A 24,693-nucleotide genomic window follows, 5' to 3' on the forward strand; every position below is an offset into this window, starting at 1 on the left:
TGTTACTCAATGCAATGATAAAAGTTAGGAAGAGGTAGCAGTGTCCTTCACTTGTTTGCACTGTCAGTGTTCATTCATAATGTCATATGCTTGTCGTAAGAGACGACTAACGGGATCGGCAGGTCAGGCTGGCTGACCTGGTTGATCCCCATTGCGTGAATCGATGCTCATGATGTCAATTACTGGATTAGCCGGTCCAGACTCGATTATTTACAGACCGCCGTCATATAGCTGGAATATTGCTGAGTGCGGCCTCAAACAACAAACAAACAAACAAACATTCTTAATGTGAACACAATGTCAAGCCTGTCGAACTCAACAATCACGCCCTATTGGATTCCCCCAGTGTTGACATTCAACAATGGAGACAGGCCAAATTAGAGCATGGGCGAGAACCCATACATCAACATGTGTAACGAATTAAGAATAAAGCCGAAATGTGCCCCATACAAGACTGGAAACTGTCCCACTTTCGAATTTTAATTGTATTAAAAATAATATAAAAATGAAATATATCTTCCCCTCTTCCTGGTATGTTTCGAATGCATAAACACAGGGACTTGTTTATAATTTTGGGACAATGTTTTACATAATGATTTTGTTTGAATTCCGTTTGCATGTTCAAAGTTATATGAGACGTGATTTCTATTTTATTTAATGAAATGAAGCCTGCTTAAGTCTACATCTGCACTCGAACACTGTTTACTTTGTTGAGGGTATACACTGATTTCTACCGTCATTTCTAAAACGTATTGCAACATTATTCTAATAACTCCGCCAGGATGAAAGCGAACCCCATGCAAGATTGAAATATCTTTATCTTGGCGTCCCTGTATCGGGGGAACGCTTGACCCCCGGCCTATTCAGTCATGATTGGAATCTAAATTTATGGGGATAATAAAACGGGACTTTCTAAGACCCAAAGCGACGACGTGGGTATCGCATATACAAAATACAAACACATAACGTTATTGAAACCCGTCCCTGACTAAAGCGATATCCATTGATCCGATATACTCAGCTCTGTTAAAAGGCCTGTATAACGACCGTTTGCTAAAATCTTAAAGGGGTGGATAGAGGTGTGCTGTGCTTGGAGGCGGGTAGATTCGCCGATAAGTGGGGTCAGCCCTGAAAGGAAAGGTGGTCTGAGAAGGGGTGTTACTTTTACCCCGTCTCTCTTAGTTACAGCGAGGTGATAGTGTGTCGGGACCAATACCTACTGGCGGACTATAGATACAAGTAAGTAATTACTCATTTTACGTTATAATAATGAATGTTTTAAGGGTAGTGTGACATAATCTGATTGGTAACGTGGAAAGCTTGATATTTGTCATTAACTGGTCGTGAAAGTGATCATTTAACACTTGGTGCCCTACACTTATTTATTGAGGTTATTTTGAGAAATGATCAAGATATTACGCTGAGTCCCTCCTTCTAGGTAACGGTGTCGAGAATGTTCTCAATGAGAATTACGAGTGAGTATAAAATAACCATAATGACACAATACGTTGAATATTATTTTTTAATCCATTCGTCCATCCACACTATGAGTTGTGAGGCAGTTTTGTGTCATGTTGTCTTGTTCACGGCATAGGTGTATACTAACTGTGGAAGGATTTGATTCTGACCAGGCATGTATGTATATTTCGTGTATATCACAAACTTAATTTGAGGTGAAAAGGGGTTTAACGTCGCGTTCAAGATGTTTGACCTCATATAGCGATATGCATGCACGTGTGTGTGTAGCTGCTTTCACTAGTCTAGACTTACGCCGGTTTTTCTACCACTCGCCAACTAAGATACCTCGCCGCAGTTTAACATGGTACTCCACTCAGTCTGTGCGACTCGCTGTGCAGAGTTGCGTCCCTTGGGCACACCAGAAATCTATGATTGTGGGTTCGAATCCCGGTTTGCCCCTATTATGTTTCTAGGTTTGTCAGCACCATACCCCTGCTCGTGGGTTTCACCGAAGTGATAAACGTCTGAGACCTGCGTCACTTCGGGCTTTCCTCCCACATTAAGCTGACACGCCGCGATATAACTGGAATACTGTTAAAAGCGGCGTTAACCCAACTCACTCACTCACTCAGTCTGTACTGACTTCGAGCCGACCAGTCCTTGTCCATCCCCTCTAATGTCGAACGCTAGGCATGATAACAACAAGCACCATCTTATGACGCGGCCATGGGATCGAACCATATACCCTCTGCTCTCCAGGCAGACCCCTATCAACTACACCCCTGAGTCTCATCAGCTAAAGAAACAGCAACACATATAGCAATGTTAATGGCATATATTAGTTCTTAAAAAAAACACACGGTGCCATCATTTAGATTTGAAATAGATTTATTTAAGAGTGATTCAAGATATAAAACGTGACTTTGGAATTAACGTCATTGTTTGTTGTTAATCTACCTAAAAATACGTCATTAAAATATATCTGAATCTCAGCCTAGTAATTACAGTTTACTCAGTCACGGTGAGGCCTGTAGCTCTGTTATTCTCAGTCAACAACAACAACAACAACAACAACAACAACAACAACAACAACAACATCATCAATGATAATACTTAAAATAATAATATGTTATTTGAATTGTAATGAGACTGTCCAACACATTGTCAGTGGATGCCCAGCTTTGGCACAAACACAGTATCTTAAGCGACACGATGGTGTGGTTGATTATTTTATTACCGTCTTCGCAAAATGCTTGTGATTTGAGGTCCATCCATGGTACGACCCAGGATATGTAGGGGCGCCATTGAAAATGATAAATACAAAATTCTTTGGATTAGGCCCTTAGACGTATCCAGGCCAACAAACCTGATCTTGTCCTTTTTTTTAAATCCAGTGAAATCATTTATATTATTGAATTTTCTGTCCCTTTTGACACTAATATGATTGACAAGATTGAGGAAAAATACGGCAAATATGCAGACCTTGCTTTGGAAACGTCACGCTTGCAACCAAAGTACCAAGTTGTCCGTTGTCTCCATTGTTCTCGGTGCCTTAAGTTTGGTACCTCCAAATCTGTTGACTGACATTGGGAGAGTACCCGGGTTTGCTGCCAGGAATACAGTCCTTCTGACAACGTGGATAATTCAGCAGGCTGCAGTGTTGGGGAGTCTCCACATTCTCCGATACATTGTGGATGGGTTTGACTGGAGGGAGAAGTCCCATTCGCTGTCTGGGCTGCGTGTAGAGGAGACAAGGGCCCTGAGTAGATGATGATTCTAACCAGCCTGACTGTGCCAGGATCACCCAAACCCTCTTTGCTGCTTTTATTTGTTTTAATCTATATAATAATAAATAACAACCAACTATCATAACAACAAGAACACAATAAAGACCACTGTTATTTTAAACAACGATAGGCAATCCGCTACAGATCTCTTTCAATGTTCAAGCATAAAAGGCACCACAATGCAATACCTCAAGACAACATTTCGCCGTTGTAGGCACAGAAAGCAGAGTGTTTGTTGACAACAGCGGCGTTGGTATTGATCTGTATATGATTTCCAATAGATTGAGTATCGATTATTCTGGTTATTTGTGTACCAAGCTCTCCGCGTAGCGCCTGAGGTTAAACGCGGATAGAGCTGTGTACATACGGCCGAGTGTGTGGCGAGGAGAGTGATATGCGTAGATCTCTGTTGCCACTTGTTTCATATTTGCCGCTTGAAAACATTTGTTTTAATTGTCAGTCAGGACATAGAAGGATAGGAATTAACCACACTTTGAAATTAACCACTAAAATATGTATTCTGAGTATTGTGTTATACATATCTAAAAGTTGTTTTGAGGTATATAACCACAAGTCTCTTCAAGCAACGTGAATTTTGATTCAAGTGAGTGAGTATGGTTTTACGCCGCTTTTAGCAATATTCCAGCAATATCACGGCGGGGGACACCAGAAATGGGCTTCACACATTGTACCCATGTCGGTAATCGAACCCGGGTCTTCGACGTGACAAGGGTGAGTGAGTGAGTGAGTTGGGTTTAACGCCGCTTTTAACAGTATTCCAGTTATATCGCGGCTTGTCAGCTTAATGTGGGAGGAAAGCCCGAAGTGATGCAGGTCTTGGACGTTTACCAGTTCACAATCATAGGTTTCTGGCATGCCCAAGGGACGCAAGTCTGCACAGCGAATCGCGGCGCCTTAGACGACTGGGCCAACCGTGCCCCCACGTGACAAGGGAACGCTTTAACCTCTAGGCTACCCGACCGCCCCCACTAAAATAAGAAAGGCAGGGTCGAAACTACCTTTGTATCCAAAAGGAATTGCTTACACATAAAAAAAGCACAATTCTGTTACACATAAAGAGCAATTTTTTATTAGTAAACTTTAATTTATCATCTGTGCAGTAAATTATTAATACAAACTCTACAGAGTCGACATGGTATTTATTGTCCAACTTGAAAATCGGAATCTTTTCGCACTCGAATGAACATGTAAAACACCCAAAAGTAATATCGAATAGTTTTAATGTTCAAATTTCATTTGTCATAATAGATATTTCTTGAATGAAAGTCGAAAAATGTGTTGGAGGGGGAAACACGTATAATAAAACATAATAAATAAAATAACAATATAACTCTCACATAAAAGGGTCCCAAAATGCAAATAGCGTTTAAGAGCATCTAATTATTAAAAATTCTGGGGGAGCATGCCCCACGCCCCCCTAGCGGACCATCGTAAATTTGGTTTAGCTTACAGTTAAAATTAGCCAAGTTGCGCTCGTGACAGGATAGGCTGTGCTACAATGATGATACTACTTGACATGGACGCCAGTGTGTATCCCGAAGATAACTGGAGGTTTTCTGGCTAGGCACTCCCGATACAAACATGCATCACCGCGTCTGCATGGTGAAGTGCGTCCGCGATCCCCGGTCGCGTCATACCAAAAGACGTTTAAAGATGGTACTTGTTGTTACCCTGTCTGGTGCATATTAAGGGGCTAAAGCAAGGACTGGTTGCCTCGGAGTCAATATACTGTGTCTGAGTTGTGTATTCATGTTAAACTGGGGCATGGTATCTCAGTGGGCTAGCACTATAAATCGGCATCAGTCCGGACTAGTACAAGCAGCCACTAACTCACACACACGTACATGCACGTCGCTATATAAGTGCAATAATCGTGGACGCGACGTTAAACCCCATTTCACCTCACCTCACTATAAGTATATTACCTCAAATTACAAAACAAATCAACAAAGATTCCATTTAATACAAACAAGAATTATTATTTAGACAGCAATATCAGTGTTGTATCCGGGTCGACTGAAAGTTGAGAGCGTCCTGTGATTATTTCAACGACGTGTTGATGGGAAAATCTTAGAATGATTGCGATCTTGACGGGTATATCTAAGAATAATTTGTTAATCTGGAGTTTACACGACATAAGGCTTTTCAATTGGACGAGAGGTCGGTCATCCGACCGCGTAATTGACGTTCATAAGTGTATGAACGACCAAATATGACGGACTACTTCCACATTCCTGGGGAAACCCCTTGGAATTCCCTAGCACGAATACATACAGAAGCGTTCTCTCTGATTATTTAGACCCTATGATCTTGAACTCAGCGTTTTGGTATACATTGGGAAACGTCAGAGGGTATGACTGCACGATCGTTCACGAATGGCCTCGCTACGACCATCCTAGTGAACAAAACGAAGAAATGCACATCCAAACTATGGCAGTATCGACTTGATCCGTCTCTAGGCTGACACTGACAGTCTACAGCAATCTACGAGTTTACATAAGACTTAGTGTCTATTTGACCCATCGTTAATCATCTATCAATGATCGACCAGTTGATCAATGATGACTAGAACATGATACCACCATAAATTCATTTGCAACTCCCGAAATCTCACCCGTCACGTTTATCGTGTCGGCCATTTTGACGTCTTGTACTTGATGTACATGTATTACAACGCGCTGTCATTGTGACTGACTTACTGAGGTAGTTCTTAACAGACCTTTCTCATCTAATGGTGATATCATTTGAATACATGTGTTGCGTAAGATGTTAATGAAGAGCAAGTTGTGCATCAATACGCCCATGTCATCTCTCTTTTTGAGGAACTATTTTATTCCGTCGCAAGCTCCGACGTTCATACAGTTTGGCCCTCACTCTATGAAGGTTCATATGAACTCACACAAAGTGAAAGTCAATTCTTAAATGATTGCGATCTTGACGGGTATATCTGTGAATGGTGGTTAGATTCATAGTACAATGATAGGGCATGTGGTTAGATTCAAAGTTCAATGATTGGCATGTGGATAGATTCATAGTTCAATGATTGCCATGTGGATAGATTCATAGTTTTGTGGTTGACACTTGAATAAATTCATTACACAATGATTGCCATCTGGATAAATTGACAGTACAATGATTGACGTGTTGATAGATTCATAGTACAATGATTGACATGTGGTTAGATTCATAATACAATGATTGACATGTGAATAGATTCATAGTTCAATGATTGGCATGAGGTTAGATTCATAGTTCAATGATTGGCATGTGGTTAGATTCATAGTTCAATGATTGGCATGTAGATGAATAAATAGTTAAGTAATTGCCATGTGGATAGATTCATAGTTTTGTGGTTGGATAAATTCATTATACAATGATTGCCATGTGGATATATTCATACTACAATGATTGCCATGTGGATATAATCATAGTACAATGATTGCTATGTGGATATATTGACAGCACAATGATTGACATGTGGATAGATTCATAGTACAATGATTGCCATATGATTATTTTGACAGTACAATGATTGTCATTTGGATATATTCATAATACAATGATTGGCATGTGGATATATTGTCAGTACAATGATTGCCATTTGGATATATTCATACTACAATGATTGGCATGTGGATATATTGACAGTACAATGATTGCCATTTGGATATATTCGTACTACAATGATTGGCATGTGGATATATTGACAGTACAATGATCGCCATTTGGATATATTCATACTACAATGCTTGGCATGTGGATATATTGACAGTACAATGATTGCCATTTGGATATATTCATACTACAATGCTTGGCATGTGGATATATTGACAGTACAATGATTGCCATTTGGATATATTCATACTACAATGATTGGCATGTGGGTATATTGACAGTACAAGGATTGTCATGTGGATAGATTCATAGTACAATGATTGCCATGTGGATATATTGACAGTTCAATGATTGCCATGTGGATAGATTCATAGTACAATGATTGACATATGATTATTTTGATGGTACAATGATTATTTGTGCAGAGATTCATAGCACAATGATTGTGGATAGATTCATTGTAGAATGATTGTTTGTGGATATATTTATAGTAATGTGTTAAGGGAGTGCTGCAGTTAATATACACAAATACGGAACCCAAAATTGAATTCATTTGAATCTTTCAATGTAGTGACCCTCTTTTCAATGCATTTGGTACATTCGTCTTTATGATTGGCTACCGAACCGGTGATCATACACAAATGCAACCACATTAAGAATAAATGCAGTCAGGTTACGACAAAGGCAATGGATTACGATAACAGACACAATTGCAATCAGGCTATGATATAATACAACAGGTTACGATAATACAAGCTAACCTACCAGGTCAAAATAAATAGAACCAGGGTACGATGAATTCAACCAGGTCACAATAAATATGGGCAGGTTCCGATAAATGCAACCATGTTACAACAAAGACAGGCAGATTATGATAAATACAACCATGTTACAACAAAGACAGGCAGATTACGATAAATACAACCATGTTACAACAAAGACAGGCAGATTACGATACATACAACCACGTTTCAACAAAGACAGCCAGATTGCGATAGATACAACCATGTTACAACAAAGACAGGCAGATTACGATAAATACAACCATGTTACAACAAAGACAGGCAGATTATGATAAATACAACCATGTTTCAACAAAGACAGCCAGATTGCGATAGATACAACCATGTTACAACAAAGACAGGCAGATTACGATACATACGATCATGTTATAACTAGGTTACGAAAATACAAGTAGGTTACGATAAATAGAACCATGTTACGACAAAGACAACCATGCTACGATATATACAACCAGATTAGATAAATACAACCGTGTTACGATAAATACAACCAGATTACGATAAATACAACCAGATTACGATAAATACAAACATGTTTCGATAAATACAACCAGATTACGATAAATACAACCATCTTAAGATAAATAAAACCATCTTAGGATAATGGAACCGATTACGAAGGATAAATCCAAGTTAAGATAAATGCAACCATTTTACAACCAGGTTACTAATAACACAAAAAGGTTACGGAAACAAAAGCAGGTTACGATAAATACAACTAGGTTCCGATGAAGGCAAACAGGTCAGGATGCAAGTAGCGAGGTTGCGATCAATGGAGTCCGCCGCCATGTTCGTTCCTGTTCCAAATAAGACGCCTCTTAAAATATCATGAATTATAAGTAACGAATTCTGCCACGGGACCCTCCAGGGAAGGCGGATTATGTATATGTAGAAACAATATCGGGATGTCAAGCCAGTAAACTGGAGCCTTGACTTTAACTATTCATGTATCGAGTGAATATTAAAAAAGCTCCTGCACAAATACAAAATGAAGCAAAAATGATATTACAAGTTACGCGACTGGGTTCATGAATAAATTATTTCAAATGACATTATGTAAAGAAAATCTCGTGTATGTTTGTTGCCTGTTCTAAAAAGAAACTTAACATACCCGACAACACAACGTCAGCTACGACAGCGATCGATACCCGAAGGATTCAAAGCCAATTTCAAACATACAAGACTAAATTGATTTCTGATAGCTGAGTATACAGGTATTGGCTTTCTCGGGTCGGAGTATCGGAAATATAAAAAGCTAACGCCAGTGAATAACCAGTTGCGATTATCCGCCGAAACACATTCTCTTGGGAGTAAAAGGAAAACCAGCGGTGAAAATTATATGAATGGATCACTGAAAATCAGTGATGACACCAGGTGTTTGCCAAACGAGTGAGTGAGTATGGTTTTACGCCGCTTTTAGCAATATTCCAGCAATATCACGGCGGGGGACACCAGAAATGGGCTTCACACATTGTACCCATGTCGGGAATCGAACCCGGGTCTTCTGCGTGACGAGCGAACGCTTTAACCACTAGGCTACCCGACCGCCCCGTTTGCGAAACGAACACAGTTTTCTTGATGGCATGTGGTTATAGAGACAACATTCCATCACTGATAAGACTGTATTCTGAGTATTGTGTTATACATATCTAAAAGTTGTTTGATGTATACTAGCCACATTAAGAAACTGTGCACGGAGAAAATATAGATATAAGGGCACACCGTCCATATATGAAATATAGGTTTGAACACAGCAATTATTGGAGACATTCAAACGCTCATGCACGTGCCATGCGATATGACGTCATTGATGGGGGCCTATGGACGTGCAATGTGTTACTGCACGTGCATCCTGTGCAGCTGTACACAGCATGTGCAACTCAAAATTCGCTGTCACTTTGGAAAGCATGATCTGTGGTCATTCAAAAATTCAAAACTTCTCAGGCGCAGACACAAGCATATCACAAGCAAATCATGCCAAGATTGACAGCTGCACAGCGTCATGAAGCCATTGGAATGATCCGAGCGGGAATGAGGCAACAACATATGGCAACACATTTCCAATGCCATCGTCAACACCAATGTCCATGACCGGAACCCCCATGTCCATGACCGGAACCCCCATGTCCATGACCGGAACCCCCATGTCCATGACCGGAACCCCCATGTCCATGGCTGGAACCCCCATGTCCATGGCTGGAACCCCCATGTCCATGCCCGAAACCCCATCTCCATGCCCGGAATACCCATGTCCATGACCGGAACCCCCATGTCCATGACCGGAACCCCCATGTCCATGCCCGAAACCCCATCTCCATGCCCGGAATACCCATGTCCATGACCGGAACCCCCATGTCCATGCCCGGAACCCCCATGTCCATACCCGGAGCCCCCATGTCCATGACCGGAACCCCCATGTCCATGCCCGGAATACCCATGTCCATACCCGGAGCCCCCATGTCCATGCCCGGAGCCCCCATGTCCATGCACAGAAGATGTATATTAACGTGTCAGTTGTAACCCTCGCAAACAGCCCACCTCTGTAGGAACATCAACTCTATCGTCTTTACCATATCTCACCATCTGGAATGAGTCATTAATACAGAAATCGATAGTTTGCAATCGATAAAGTCAATATCAGAGCTGCATTTGATACGCCTATATTCTACACACGTTGCTTGCTGCAGTCGTGTTGCACCGCCACAATGCGCAGTACGTAGTGACTGACTGGTCCATAGCAATGGGGTCAGTACTTCAATGGAAGTTTGGATTTCCTGTTTGAGCGGAAACACAAAGTGGGCTTTAATAATTAACGTAAAGCCTGAAACTGGATATATCCAAGCAACATGGCGGCGTTATACGACACAATTCTTAATACCTTTACAGTAATGGTAGAAAAACCGAAGCATTGTTCCAAGGATGACACCTAACAAAAAGGTATGCACTGATTGTATAGTGTACAGGGACATTGTCACACACGTGTTGTGTAGGGTATGTACTGATTGTATATTGTACAGGAACATTGTCACACACGTCTTGTGTAGGGTATGTACTGATTGTATAGTGTACAGGAACATTGTCACACACGTCTTGTGTAGGGTATGCACTGATTGTATATTGTACAGGAACATTGTCACACACGTCTTGTGTAGGGTATGTACTGATTGTATAGTGTACAGGAACATTGTCACACACGTCTTGTGTAGGGTATGTACTGATTGTATAGTGTACAGGGACATTGTCACACACGTCTTGTGTAGGGTATGTACTGATTGTATATTGTACAGGGACATTGTCACACATGTCTTGTGTAGGGTATGCACTGATTGTATAGTGTACAGGGACATTGTCACACACGTCTTGTGTAGGGTATGCACTGATTGTATATTGTACAGGGACATTGTCACACATGTCTTGTGTAGGGTATGCACTGATTGTATAGTGTACAGGGACATTGTCACACACGTCTTGTGTAGGGTATGCACTGATTGTATATTGTACAGGGACATTGTCACACATGTCTTGTGTAGGGTATGCACTGATTGTATAGTGTACAGGGACATTGTCACACACGTGTTGTGTAGGGTATGTACTGTGTGTATATTGTACAGGGACATTGTCACACGTCTTGTGTAGGGTATGTACTGTGTGTATATTGTACAGGGACATTGTCACACGTCTTGTGTAGGGTATGTACTGTGTGTATACTGTACAGGGACATTATCACACATGTCTTGTGTAGGGTATGTACTGATTGTATATTGTACAGGGACATTATCACACATGTCTTATGTAGGGTATGTACTGTGTGTATATTGTACAGGGATATTGTCACACACGTGTTGTGTAGGATATGTACTGTGTATATATTGTACAGGGACATTGCCACACATGTCTTGTGTAGGGTATGTACTGTGTGTATATTGTACAGGGACATTGTCACACACGTGTTGTGTAGGGTATGTACTGTGTGTATATTGTACAGGGACATTGTCACACACGTCTTGTGTAGGGTATGTGCTGTGTGTATATTGTACAGGGACATTGTCACACACGTCTTGTGTAGGGTATGTACTGTTTGTAAAGTGTACAGGGACATTGTACACACGTCTTGTGTAGGGTATGAAGTGTGTGTATATTGTACAGGGACATTGTCACACACGTCTTGTGTAGGGTATGAAGTGTGTGTATATTGTACAGGGACATTGTCACACACGTCTTGTGTAGGGTATGTGCTGTGTGTATATTGTACAGCAACATTGTCACACACGTCTTGTGTAGGGTATGTACTGTTTGTAAAGTGTACAGGGACATTGTCACACACGTCTTGTGTAGGGTATGAAGTGTGTGTATATTGTACAGGGACATTGTCACACACGTCTTGTGTAGGGTATGTACTGTGTGTATATTGTACAGGGACATTGTCAAACACGTCTTGTGTAGGGTATGAAGTGTGTGTATATTGTACAGGGACATTGTCACACACGTCTTGTGTAGGGTATGTACTGATTGTATATTGTACAGGGACATTGTCACACACGTCTTGTGTAGGGTATGTGCTGTGTGTATATTGTACAGCAACATTGTCACACACGTCTTGTGTAGGGTATGTACTGTTTGTAAAGTGTACAGGGACATTGTCACACACGTCTTGTGTAGGGTATGAAGTGTGTGTGTATTGTACAGGGACATTGTCACACACGTCTTTTGTAGGGTATGAAGTGTGTGTATATTGTACAGCAACATTGTCACACACGTCTTGTGTAGGGTATGAACTGTTTGTAAAGTGTACAGGGACATTGTCACACACGTCTTGTGTAGGGTATGAAGTGTGTGTATATTGTACAGGAACATTGTCACACACGTCTTGTGTAGGGTATGAAGTGTGTGTATATTGTACAGGGACATTGTCACACACGTCTTGTGTAGGGTATGAAGTGTGTGTATATTGTACAGGGACATTGTCAAACACGTCTTGTGTAGGGTATGTACTGTTTGTAAAGTGTACAGGGACATTGTCACACACGTCTTGTGCAGGGTATGAAGTGTGTGTATATTGTACAGGGACATTGTCACACACGTCTTGTGTAGGGTATGTACTGTGTGTATATTGTACAGGGACATTGTCACACACGTCTTGTGTAGGGTATGTACTGTGTGTATATTGTACAGAGACATTGTCACACACGTCTTGTGTAGGGTATGTACTGATTGTATATTGTACAGGGACATTGTCACACACGTCTTGTGTAGGGTATGTACTGATTGTATATTGTACAGGGACATTGTCACACACGTCTTGTGTAGGGTATGTACTGTGTGTATATTGTACAGCAACATTGTCACACACGTCTTGTGTAGGGTATGTACTGTGTGTATATTGTACAGGGACATTGTCACACACGTCTTGTGTAGGGTATGCACTGTGTGTATATTGTACAGAGACATTGTCACACACGTCTTGTGTAGGGTATGTACTGATTGTATATTGTACAGGGATATTGTCACACACGTCTTGTGTAGGGTATGAAGTGTGTGTATATTGTACAGGGACATTGTCACACACGTCTTGTGTAGGGTATGAACTGTTTGTATAGTGTGCAGGGACATTGTCACACACGTCTTGTGTAGGGTATGAAGTGTGTGTATATTGTACAGGGACATTGTCACACATGTCTTCTGTAGGGTATGTACTGATTGTATATTGTAGAGGAACATTGTCACACACGTCTTGTGTAGGGTATGAACTGATTGTATATTGTACAGGAACATTGTCACACACGTCTTGTGTAGGGTATGTTCTGTTTGTATATTGTACAGGGACATTGTCACACATGTCTTGTGAAGAGTATGTAATGATTGTATATTGTACAGTGACATTGTCACACACGTCTTGTGTAGGGTATGTAATGATTGTATATTGTACAGGGATATTGTCACACACGTCTTGTGTAGGGTATGAAGTGTGTGTATATTGTACAGGGACATTGTCACACACGTCTTGTGTAGGGTATGAAGTGTGTGTGTATTGTACAGGGATATTGTCACACACGTCTTGTGTAGGGTATGAAGTGTGTGTATATTGTACAGGGACATTGTCACACACGTCTTGTGTAGGGTATGAAGTGTGTGTATATTGTACAGGAACATTGTCACACACGTGTTATGTAGGGTATGTACTGTGTGTATATTGTACAGGGACATTGTCACACACGTCTTGTGTAGGGTATGTACTGATTGTATATTCTACAGGGACATTGTAAAACACGTATTTAACTTTTTAATGGTGAGTGATGCCACGGGCGAACTTGGTGGATTCTGGTGACTGACGGAATGATTGTTGACAAATATATAAAACGGAATCATTATTCGATACGTCATTAACGGACAGACATACAAAACGTTTTATTATTAATCTGTATTTCTGAAATGGGGAAAACGATTACATACTTGTATGTCTTTGGTCATGTGCGCGTAGGGTGAATACATATAGCAAGACAATGAGAGAGAACGCTTAACAGACTTACTGATAGATATACAGACATCTATATCACCTAACTCTCAATTCCCATCCGGATTAAAACTACGTGATCAAAGCTCAACGATGATATATATCTCTTGAAAAGCGCACTTTGTAATGTTTGTCATTTCTGTAGGTAATATTTCTTATCGGTGGAATGGCTTGTTTGTTCTTTATAAGTATCAGCACACATGCAGCTATGTTCGTCAATGAGTCATCACGATATTTCCATTATTCTAGACTTGCAGTCATACCAACACAGAGGCTCAGTGGTAAATGTAGGCTGGGAGAAAACCCTTGACACTCTGACATATATTGCACGATGACGTGTCACACATTGTGACCTCTAGTGTTACATACAAACCAGTGATGTATTGAAATATAATTAGTGGGCTGCGAAAGCCACAATTACTGATATCCTTGAACACGCTGCTTCATCGACTGTGATTAATGACGTGTAATCCTTCTCTCGGGACGACATTACCATACACGGTGGAATGACGGGACCTACACCAACCTGGAACTCGACATTGGAGTTTCGATGTGTGTGGTGTGGTGTGTATGAGTGTGTGTGTGTAGTGTGGTGTGTATGAGTGTGTGTGGTGTGGTGTGGTGTGGTGTGGTGCGTTGTGGTGTGTATGAGTGTGTGTGTGTAGTGTGTGTGGTGTGTATGAGTGTGTGTGGTGTGGTGTGTGTATGTGTGGTGTGTACGGATGGAGTGTATGTGCGTGGTGTGTATGAATGTGTGTGTGTGTGATGTGGTGTGTATGAATGTGCGTGTTGTGCGTGTGGATGTAGTGTGTGTGGTGTGTGTGTGGTGTGTATGAGTCTGTGTGTGGGTGGGGTGTGTGTGTTGGTGGTGTACGTGTTGGTGGTGTGTGTATGCATTGGTTTGGTTCGCGATTTTGTAATGTTTAGAACCTCAGTTATTTTTTCCAACATCAACAGGTGCTCAATCATCCAATTTTATAAATAAATAAAAATAGGAAGCTGTAGAATATGGACAGTTGTTTGCAAGAAACCGCCATATATGTTTTTCTTACAATACCAGGCAGATGTATTTTTTCAATGAAACAGCGCTTGATTATGTTTTTGGAAATAATCACTTCCCTCCTCTCTGAAAATCAAATGGTTTCTCGCTTACAAGACAGCGCCAACTATCTGTACCAGGAATAGGGCTGTAACTGTAGTTCAACGGACAACATTGCAGCGTGATACTGACGAGACAGGTCGCAGGAGAACCTGTCAACCGTGGTGCTGTCGCTGCCGTGACGTGGTAATTGATACCGCTCAGGTGAACAAAACACGGGTCTACTTTCTCCAGGCTTGGTCTCCCGCATTGTATCAATGTCCACGGGAAATACAGGATGTATTCTGCTGCATGCGATGGGCATTCGACATGAGACGTGTGGTCCACTTAACCAGAACTGTTCGTGGTTCATTTTGAATTTCATGGTAGTTTCTGTGATGTCCGTCTGGTTGGGACACCAGTTGTCATCGAGTACTGGGATGGATACACGTGTCTGTGGACTACCTAACTATCGCCATACCTCTGGACACGCCAAGCATAAAGTCGAGTGTTTTTAGTCCTGCGTGGAACAGTCAACGCCTTTCATTGACAACAGTTGTGAGAAAGAAGACATGGAACTTCATAGAAGCCAACTTTGTTTTGATTTGTAATGATGTGTCACGACCTTTTTTGTCCCTTCATCGCGTGGATGGATAACAATGTGGGTCAGCTTTATCCTTTATCCTTGGAAGTCGAAGGTGGTTTTTGTGGTGTGTGGAACAGTCATCCTCTGTCATTGTCCATTGTTAAATCATAATATCTGCTGGCGATGCCCGAAAGTCTTTATATGGTCATAGAAGATGGCAGAGCTACAAGACATGGAACGTTATGGATGGTAATTTCTTTGAGATTTCTAATGGCGTGTCATGACCTTTTGCTACCCCTTCGATATTGGTGATGGTGTTATATCTAAGTGGAGAACGGTGTTTATAATGGCGCTCATGAAGACATGAATGATTCAACGTGATTATCCTTTTATAGCCACTCCGTGAAGCAGCGGGTCCCAAAAATATTTTTGTCCTTCATATGCCTAACCTAATACTAATTCGCCTGTCGGAATTTCCTATGACCTAATTACTCCCCAAAGCCGTAGACAAGTTAATTGGGCTTGCTCTTTGTCTCTGAAATAGTAAGTGTTGTGGGACCATATATATTGTTTGGTTCCATGTTTCTCGGAGATATATATATATATATTCTCCAACAGATACCCAAGCACCCTGATGTCTAAATATGAGTACAGTAAACTACGGTTATAACGAACTCAAAGGGACTACTAATTTTAGTTCGTTATAACCGTAGTTCGTTTTAAGTACATATACAGCATAACTACAGCAAGTAGTCGGGACCAAAAAAGTAATTTCGTTATATCCGTCAGTTCGTTATAAGCGTGTTCGTTATAACCGTAGTTTACTGTATTTAACAGTTTAACTTGAGTAGGTAATCACATATTTAGCTGCTCCTGGCGACCTTATTGATGGAGTTTGAGATAAAATGTGCTTCGGTTGCACGAATTCCTCTCTCTAACGCGCCTTCTTCCGTCCATACCTTCGACGGGTTTGCTCACAGTATATCTGCACGACGCCATTCTTGAATGTATGATTCAGACTCGATTGTTTACAAGCTGCTGCCGGGTGGCAGGAGAGTAGCTGGGTGCAGCGTTAGGCAACATACAGGCACAAACCTTTTATGCTTGTTGTCTGAGTAGCAAGTGCTACCGGTAGAACAATACGTGCTCATAGATCTCGCGAACGGCTGGTGTCACATGTTTTCAGTTATCCATACCTATAATTTTCGTCTCTAGTTTGCCTTATACGTCCTACGGAATCTGTTTTGGCAGATAATGGACACTGGGTATTCTTTGGTGTTGACATCTTATATACACATGTTGTTTGGAATCAGTATATGTCGTAAAATATATGATCAACACACACTTTTCTGTGTGTGTATTGAAAAGTTGCAAACGTGACCTTCTTTTAGAGTCCAGGAATTGCATTCATAGTGATTCAAGGCTCGTGACAGAATCGATTAGGCCAATCTCCGCGTGTCAATCAATCATGTCGACACAGTCATACGCTGACAGCCAAAGCTGACCTCTGACCCGTTATCTCACCTTGGGAGCCCGACGCCCCACACAGACAGAGGTCAGATGGTCTGTTTGAAGTTGAGCTATCGCGTGCACGGATCACCAGTAAGCAGCGAACAGCATGTCTTTGTCCTTATCACTTGATCTCGGCATTCTGTATAAGGCTTCTGTATAAAGGCGTTGTACTGATTGTAATTCCTGTCTCAACAATGTCGGGACCCGTGAAGAGCCGGATAGAAAAGCTCTCCAGCAACCCATGCTAGCCGTAAAAGGCGACTATGCTTGTCGTAAGAGGCGACTAACAGGATCGGGTGACTTGGTTGATGCATGTCATCGATCCAAATTACGTTGATCGATGCTCATGATATCAATCACTGGATTGTCTTGTCCAGATTCTATTATTTACAGACCGCCGTCATATAGCTGGAATATTGCTGAGTGCGGTGTTAAACAACAAAACAACAACAAGAATGTCGGTGTGTCAAATGTTTGAACTTAATGTGTTTTGATGGAGTGATCTCTTTCGGTGCGGTTATGTGGAGACATGTTGCCTTCTATGAGAGAGTTCAAGGCCCTTTATAAAAGGGTTGTATTGATGTCAATGTACCTTTCAACAATGCCGTTGTTTAAACGTTTTCCAACGTGTTTTTTAGGGAAATTGGTGAAACTCTTCATTATATGTGACTACATGTTGGTTCTGCCTGGCGATGTTTTTCAGCACTACATGTTCTTTCTTCCTGGCGACGTGTTTCGGCAGTACGCGTTGGTTCTGCCTGGCGACGTGTTTCGGCAGTACGCGTTGGTTCTGCCTGGCGACGTGTTTCGGCACTACGCGTTGGTTCTGCCTGGCGACGTGTTTCGGCACTACGCGTTGGTTCTGCCTGGCGACGTTTTTCGGCAGTACGTGTTGGTTCTGCCTGGCGACGTTTTTCGGCAGTACGCGTTGGTTCTGCATGGCGACGTTTTTCGGCACTACGCGTTGGTTCTTCCTGGCGACGTGTTTCAGCACTTCATGTTCTCTCTTCCTGGCGATGTGTTTCGGCACTACGCGTTGGTTCTGCCTGGCCACGTGTTTCGGCAGTACGCGTTGGTTCTGCCTGGCGACGTTTTTCGGCAGTACGCGTTGGTTCTGCCTGGCGACGTGTTTCGGCACTACGCGTTGGTTCTGCCTGGCGACGTGTTTCGACACTACGCGTTGGTTCTGCCTGGCGACGTTTTTCGGCAGTACGCGTTGGTTCTGCATGGCGACGTGTTTCGGCACTACGCGTTGGTTCTGCCTGGCCACGTGTTTCGGCACTACTCGTTGGTTCTGCCTGGCGACGTGTTTCGGCACTACTCGTTGGTTCTGCCTGGCGACGTGTTTCGGCACTACGCGTTGGTTCTGCCTGCGACGTGTTTCGGCACTACGCGTTGGTTCTGCCTGGCGACGTGTTTCGGCAGTACGCGTTGGTTCTGCCTGGCGACGTGTTTCGGCAGTACGCGTTGGTTCTGCCTGGCGAGGTTCTTCGGCACTACGCGTTGGTTCTGCATGGCGACGTGTTTCGGCAGTACGCGTTGGTTCTGCCTGGCGACGTTTTTCGGCAGTACGCGTTGGTTCTGCCTGGCGAGGTTCTTCGGCACTACGCGTTGGTTCTGCATTGCGATGTGTTTCGGCACTACGCGTTGGTTCTGCCTGACGACGTTTTTCGGCAGTACGCGTTGGTTCTGCATGGCGACGTGTTTCGGCACTTCATGTTCTCTCTTCCTGGCGATGTGTTTCAGCACTACGCGTTGGTTCTTCCTGGTGACGTGTTTCAGCACTTCATGTTCTCTCTTCCTGGCGATGTGTTTCAGCACTACGCGTTGGTTCTTCCTGGCGACGTGTTTCGGCACTACATGTTCTCTCTTCCTGGCGACGTGTTTCAGCACTACGCGTTGGTTCTTCCTGGCGACGTGTTTCAGCACTAAGTGTTGTTTCTGCCTGGCGACGTGTTTCAGCACTTCGCGTTGTTTCTGCCTGGCGACGTGTTTCGGCACTACGCGTTGGTTCTGCCTGGCGACGTTTTTCGGCAGTACGTGTTGGTTCTGCCTGGCGACGTTTTTCGGCAGTACGCGTTGGTTCTGCATGGCGACGTTTTTCGGCACTACGCGTTGGTTCTTCCTGGCGACGTGTTTCAGCACTTCATGTTCTCTCTTCCTGGCGATGTGTTTCGGCACTACGCGTTGGTTCTGCCTGGCCACGTGTTTCGGCAGTACGCGTTGGTTCTGCCTGGCGACGTTTTTCGGCAGTACGCGTTGGTTCTGCCTGGCGACGTGTTTCGGCACTACGCGTTGGTTCTGCCTGGCGACGTGTTTCGACACTACGCGTTGGTTCTGCCTGGCGACGTTTTTCGGCAGTACGCGTTGGTTCTGCATGGCGACGTGTTTCGGCACTACGCGTTGGTTCTGCCTGGCCACGTGTTTCGGCACTACTCGTTGGTTCTGCCTGGCGACGTGTTTCGGCACTACTCGTTGGTTCTGCCTGGCGACGTGTTTCGGCACTACGCGTTGGTTCTGCCTGCGACGTGTTTCGGCACTACGCGTTGGTTCTGCCTGGCGACGTGTTTCGGCAGTACGCGTTGGTTCTGCCTGGCGACGTGTTTCGGCAGTACGCGTTGGTTCTGCCTGGCGAGGTTCTTCGGCACTACGCGTTGGTTCTGCATGGCGACGTGTTTCGGCAGTACGCGTTGGTTCTGCCTGGCGACGTTTTTCGGCAGTACGCGTTGGTTCTGCCTGGCGAGGTTCTTCGGCACTACGCGTTGGTTCTGCATTGCGATGTGTTTCGGCACTACGCGTTGGTTCTGCCTGACGACGTTTTTCGGCAGTACGCGTTGGTTCTGCATGGCGACGTGTTTCGGCACTTCATGTTCTCTCTTCCTGGCGATGTGTTTCAGCACTACGCGTTGGTTCTTCCTGGTGACGTGTTTCAGCACTTCATGTTCTCTCTTCCTGGCGATGTGTTTCAGCACTAAGTGTTGTTTCTGCCTGGCGACGTGTTTCAGCACTACGCGTTGTTTCTGCCTGGCCACGTGTTTCGGCACTACGCGTTGGTTCTGCCTGGCGACGTGTTTCGGCACTACGCGTTGGTTCTGCCTGGCGACGTGTTTCGGCAGGACGCGTTGGTTCTGCCTGGCGACGTTTTTCGGCAGTAAGCGTTGGTTCTGCCTGGCGAGGTTCTTCGGCACTACGCGTTGGTTCTGCATGGCGACGTGTTTCAGCACTACGCGTTGGTTCTGCCTGGCGAGGTTTTTCGGCAGTATGCGTTGGTTCTGCATGGCGAGGTTCTTCGGCACTACGCGGTGGTTCTGCATGGCGACGTGTTTCGGCACTACGCGTTGGTTCTGCCTGACGACGTTTTTCGGCAGTACGCGTTGGTTCTGCATGGCGACGTGTTTCGGCACTTCATGTTCTCTCTTCCTGGCGATGTGTTTCAGCACTACGCGTTGGTTCTTCCTGGTGACGTGTTTCAGCACTTCATGTTCTCTCTTCCTGGCGATGTGTTTCAGCACTACGCGTTGGTTCTTCCTGGCGACGTGTTTCGGCACTACATGTTCTCTCTTCCTGGCGACGTGTTTCAGCACTACGCGTTGGTTCTTCCTGGCGACGTGTTTCAGCACTACGTGTTGTTTCTGCCTGGCGACGTGTTTCAGCACCACGTGTTGTTTCTGCCTGGCGACGTGTTTCAGCACTACGCGTTGGTTCTTCCTGGCGACGTGTTTCGGCACTACATGTTCTCTCTTCCTGGCGACGTGTTTCAGCACTACGCGTTGGTTCTTCCTGGCGACGTGTTTCAGCACTACGTGTTGTTTCTGCCTGGCGACGTGTTTCAGCACTACGCGTTGTTTCTGCCTGGCGACGTGTTTCAGCACTACGCGTTGTTTCTGCCTGGCGACGTGTTTCAGCACTACGCGTTGGTTCTTCCTGGCGACGTGTTTCGGCAGTACGCGTTGTTTCTGCCTGGCGACGTGTTTCAGCACCACATGTTGTTTCTGCCTGGCGACGTGTTTCGGCACTTCATGTTCTCTCTTCCTGGCGATGTGTTTCGGCACTACGCGTTGGTTCTGCCTGGCGACGTGTTTCGGCACTACGCGTTGGTTCTGCCTGGCGACGTGTTTCGGCAGTACGCGTTGGTTCTGCCTGGCGACGTGTTTCGGCAGTACGCGTTGGTTCTGCCTGGCGACCTTTTTCGGCAGTGAGCGTTGGTTCTGCCTGGCGACGTGTTTCGGCAGTACGCGTTGGTTCTGCATGGCGACGTGTTTCGGCAGTACGCGTTGGTTCTGCCTGGCGACGTGTTTCAGCACTTCATGTTCTCTCTTCCTGGCGACGTGTTTCAGCACTACGCATTGGTTCTTCCTGGCGACGTGTTTCAGCACTTCATGTTCTCTCTTCCTGGCGATGTGTTTCAGCACTACGCGTTGGTTCTGCCTGGCGACGTGTTTCAGCACTTCATGTTCTCTCTTCCTGGCGATGTGTTTCAGCACTACGTGTTATTTCTACCTGGCGACGTGTTTCAGCACCACGTGTTGTTTCTGCCTGGCGACGTGTTTCAGCACCACGTGTTGTTTCTACCTGGCGACGTGTTTCAGCACCACGTGTTGTTTCTACCTGGCGACGTGTTTCAGCACCACATGTTGTTTCTGCCTGACTTGACGATGCTTCTTTGTCAATACAAAAATAGTTATATTGTTATGCTTACTATTACCGCTCACACAACGATATCTACCCTTGTCACAAATACATCTACCCTTGACTACTGCTGCTACCACCACCACCACCAAATTGCTGCCAATACTACAGTCCCACTAATCTATCAACACCATGCTCCCATCCACAGTACCACTTCAATTGCTGAACATCTACCATATCTTCATGTACTCAGTGACTCTACCGCAAGAAGGCTCTTGAAAGTTCAACAGTATTGCATCAGTATACACACTAGGGATGGGTATTGGAGGTTTGAAGTGTATCACAAAAGTTTGCGATGCACAAGGCCGTTTTGCGATACGTATCACCATATATTGTATATTTCTAAATTTTGAATTCAGAAGCAATCTGATACATTAGGGTATGAACTGAAGTTTATAAATGGAACAAAACAAGATGATATAACATGATGTTTACTCAGCGAAGGGGCAGCGAAGACAATTGCCAAGTATATAACATTAAACCTATGATAAAAATCGCTATTTGAAATCACCCGTTATACCGAGCATTAAAATTGTGATATTGTGATACGTATCGTGGAAAGAATGAACCTCAATTTACCGATATAACGGTAATACCGCACACCCTAATACACACAATGCGAGACAGTAAAACCTTCAAAGTGTGAATACGACTTCCACGGTCCAAACACATGCGTGATTCAATTAACTCGCCTCTTCGTCCGTCGAACAAATATGTAGGATGTTATCAGCATGTGAATATTCAATCAACGGTGGGAGGGGTTTGTTGATTCTTGGTTGGTTGGTTTGTTAAAGATCCGGGGTAGAATAGGTCTTCAGCAACCCATGCTGGCCGTAAAGGAGGACTATGCTTGTCGTATGAGGCGACTAACGGGATCGGGTGGTCAGGCTCGCTGACTTGGTTGATGCATGTCATCGATCCAAATTACGTGGATCGATGCTCATGATATCAATCACTGGATTGTCTTGTCCAGATTCGATTATTTACAGACCCCCGTCATATAGCTGGAATGTTGCTGAGTGCGGCGTTAAACAACAAACAAACAAACAGGATAATGGATGTTTCTATTTCAATTCTAGGCCCCGTTGTGATGCATCCTTAGCGACACGCCCACTCGGAGCCGGAATTAGCATGCCCCCACGAGGCCGACAGCGGAAGCGGGACATCAAGACACCCCCTTCCCGGCAGGCGGAACACCGCAGAATCAATGACATCATACAGGAAGTGAACTATGGCATCCGGAAGTTCAACAGGACGCACTTTGAGGGGAAGTCCGTCGACTATCACGCATGCTCAGAATGCATGGACAAATTACTGGAGGAATGGGACATGGACAAAGATTCTCTGTCAACATGGAAGGAATTTATAGACACGACCAACACGAAGACCATCGACAAGAAAACCAAAAAGAGCGCACAGTTCAAAACCTTGCTCCATTTGTGTCACCGTGCGAGAGACTTCGAGGTTATGGTTCCGGTCATGCGCAATAAGCTCGTTTCCTGTGTGAATGACCATATGTACAAATACTGCCTCAGCTTTGAGGAGGATTCAAGGCCCCATGAGGTCACACCTATCAAAGACTATGACACTGCCATAGCGTCAAACAAGGTGGAGATCGAAGAGAAACTTAACACCGTCAACCACAGTATACTGCGGTATGGGGAACTGAAGAGTCCTTTTTACAAGTTTGTGTTTGACGGCCAGGAGCATGGAACGCTGATGGAGGACATCACTGCCACGTTCAGTGAGGTTTCTGAGATGCTGAAAAAGTGGGTGGAGGATGATGCGTCTTACCCCGAAAAACTCAATCAGGAAATTCAGTTTAATAATTCTTATAAGGAAAAGATGCAGGATGAAATTGCTTCTTTGCATGACAAGAAATCACACAACTCTCAGCAAATTGATAAAATGCAACGATCGCGGGTGAAATTGGAAAAGGAGTATAATATTTATAAACAAGAGAAAATTAAGACCAAACGACGCCTGGAGACAGTTGAGTTAAAGATCGAGAGACTTGGCAAAGAGAGGGAGGCGAGTAGTGAAAAACTTGAAGAGCAGAAAGGAAAACGGGGACAAAAAATCCCTAAATCTCCTCGAGAGAAAAGTGACCTTGAACGACAGATTGACAAATGTCAACGTGACCTTGAACTTTTTGATGAACGTGAACGACCAATGAAACGCCAGAGAAGTCGGCTGAAGAAGGAGCATAAAGAGGTGTCCGACAGGACGTATGAGTTAAAGGTGGAAGTTGTGACCCTGAGACACAAGCAGTTCGAGTTAAGGTAAGTAACACATCTGAACAATACCGAATGATAAAAGCAAAATACTAATTATAAGGGCTGGGAGGTTTGCTGTGAGGTAAGGCGACATACATACATACATACATACATACATACATACATACATACATACATACATACATACATACATACATACATACATACATACATACATACATACATACACACACATAGATATATATATATATATAGGTGTGTGTGTGTTTGTGTGTGTGTGCATGTGCACGTGCTCGTTTCCGGTTTTATAGTGCCAGCCCTCTGAGATACCAAACCGCAGTTTAACATACCCCACTCAGACACAATATACTGACTTCGAGCCGCCAAGTCCTTGTT

The 24,693-nt window shown here is 43.8% G+C and overlaps 2 protein-coding genes across 3 annotated transcripts; one reads left to right on the forward strand and one right to left on the reverse strand.

Annotated features, from left to right (window-relative positions):
- Window positions 1–1,018: 1,018 nt before the first annotated feature.
- LOC124121686 (coiled-coil domain-containing protein 186-like) lies at window positions 1,019–24,346 on the forward strand. 2 transcript variants are annotated; one of them, XM_048402160.1, is made up of 2 exons: window positions 1,019–1,239; window positions 23,140–24,346. In XM_048402160.1, exon 2 carries the CDS (start codon window positions 23,192–23,194, stop codon window positions 24,344–24,346), a length of 1,155 nt encoding a protein of 384 aa, XP_048258117.1. In that variant the 5' UTR covers window positions 1,019–1,239; window positions 23,140–23,191. The 2 variants fall into 2 exon arrangements, with proteins under 2 accessions (XP_048258117.1, XP_048258118.1); XM_048402161.1 differs by lacking the exon at window positions 1,019–1,239 and adding an exon at window positions 10,434–10,621.
- LOC125383588 lies at window positions 19,876–21,621 on the reverse strand. The gene has a single exon (XM_048402163.1). The coding sequence runs from the start codon at window positions 21,619–21,621 to the stop codon at window positions 19,876–19,878; it is 1,746 nt and encodes a 581-aa protein (XP_048258120.1).
- Window positions 24,347–24,693: the final 347 nt, after the last annotated feature.

Source organism: Haliotis rufescens, unplaced genomic scaffold (genome assembly GCF_023055435.1).
Source record: "Haliotis rufescens isolate VD_foot unplaced genomic scaffold, xgHalRufe1.0.p SCAF_246, whole genome shotgun sequence".
Taxonomy (NCBI): Eukaryota; Metazoa; Mollusca; class Gastropoda; order Lepetellida; family Haliotidae; genus Haliotis; species Haliotis rufescens.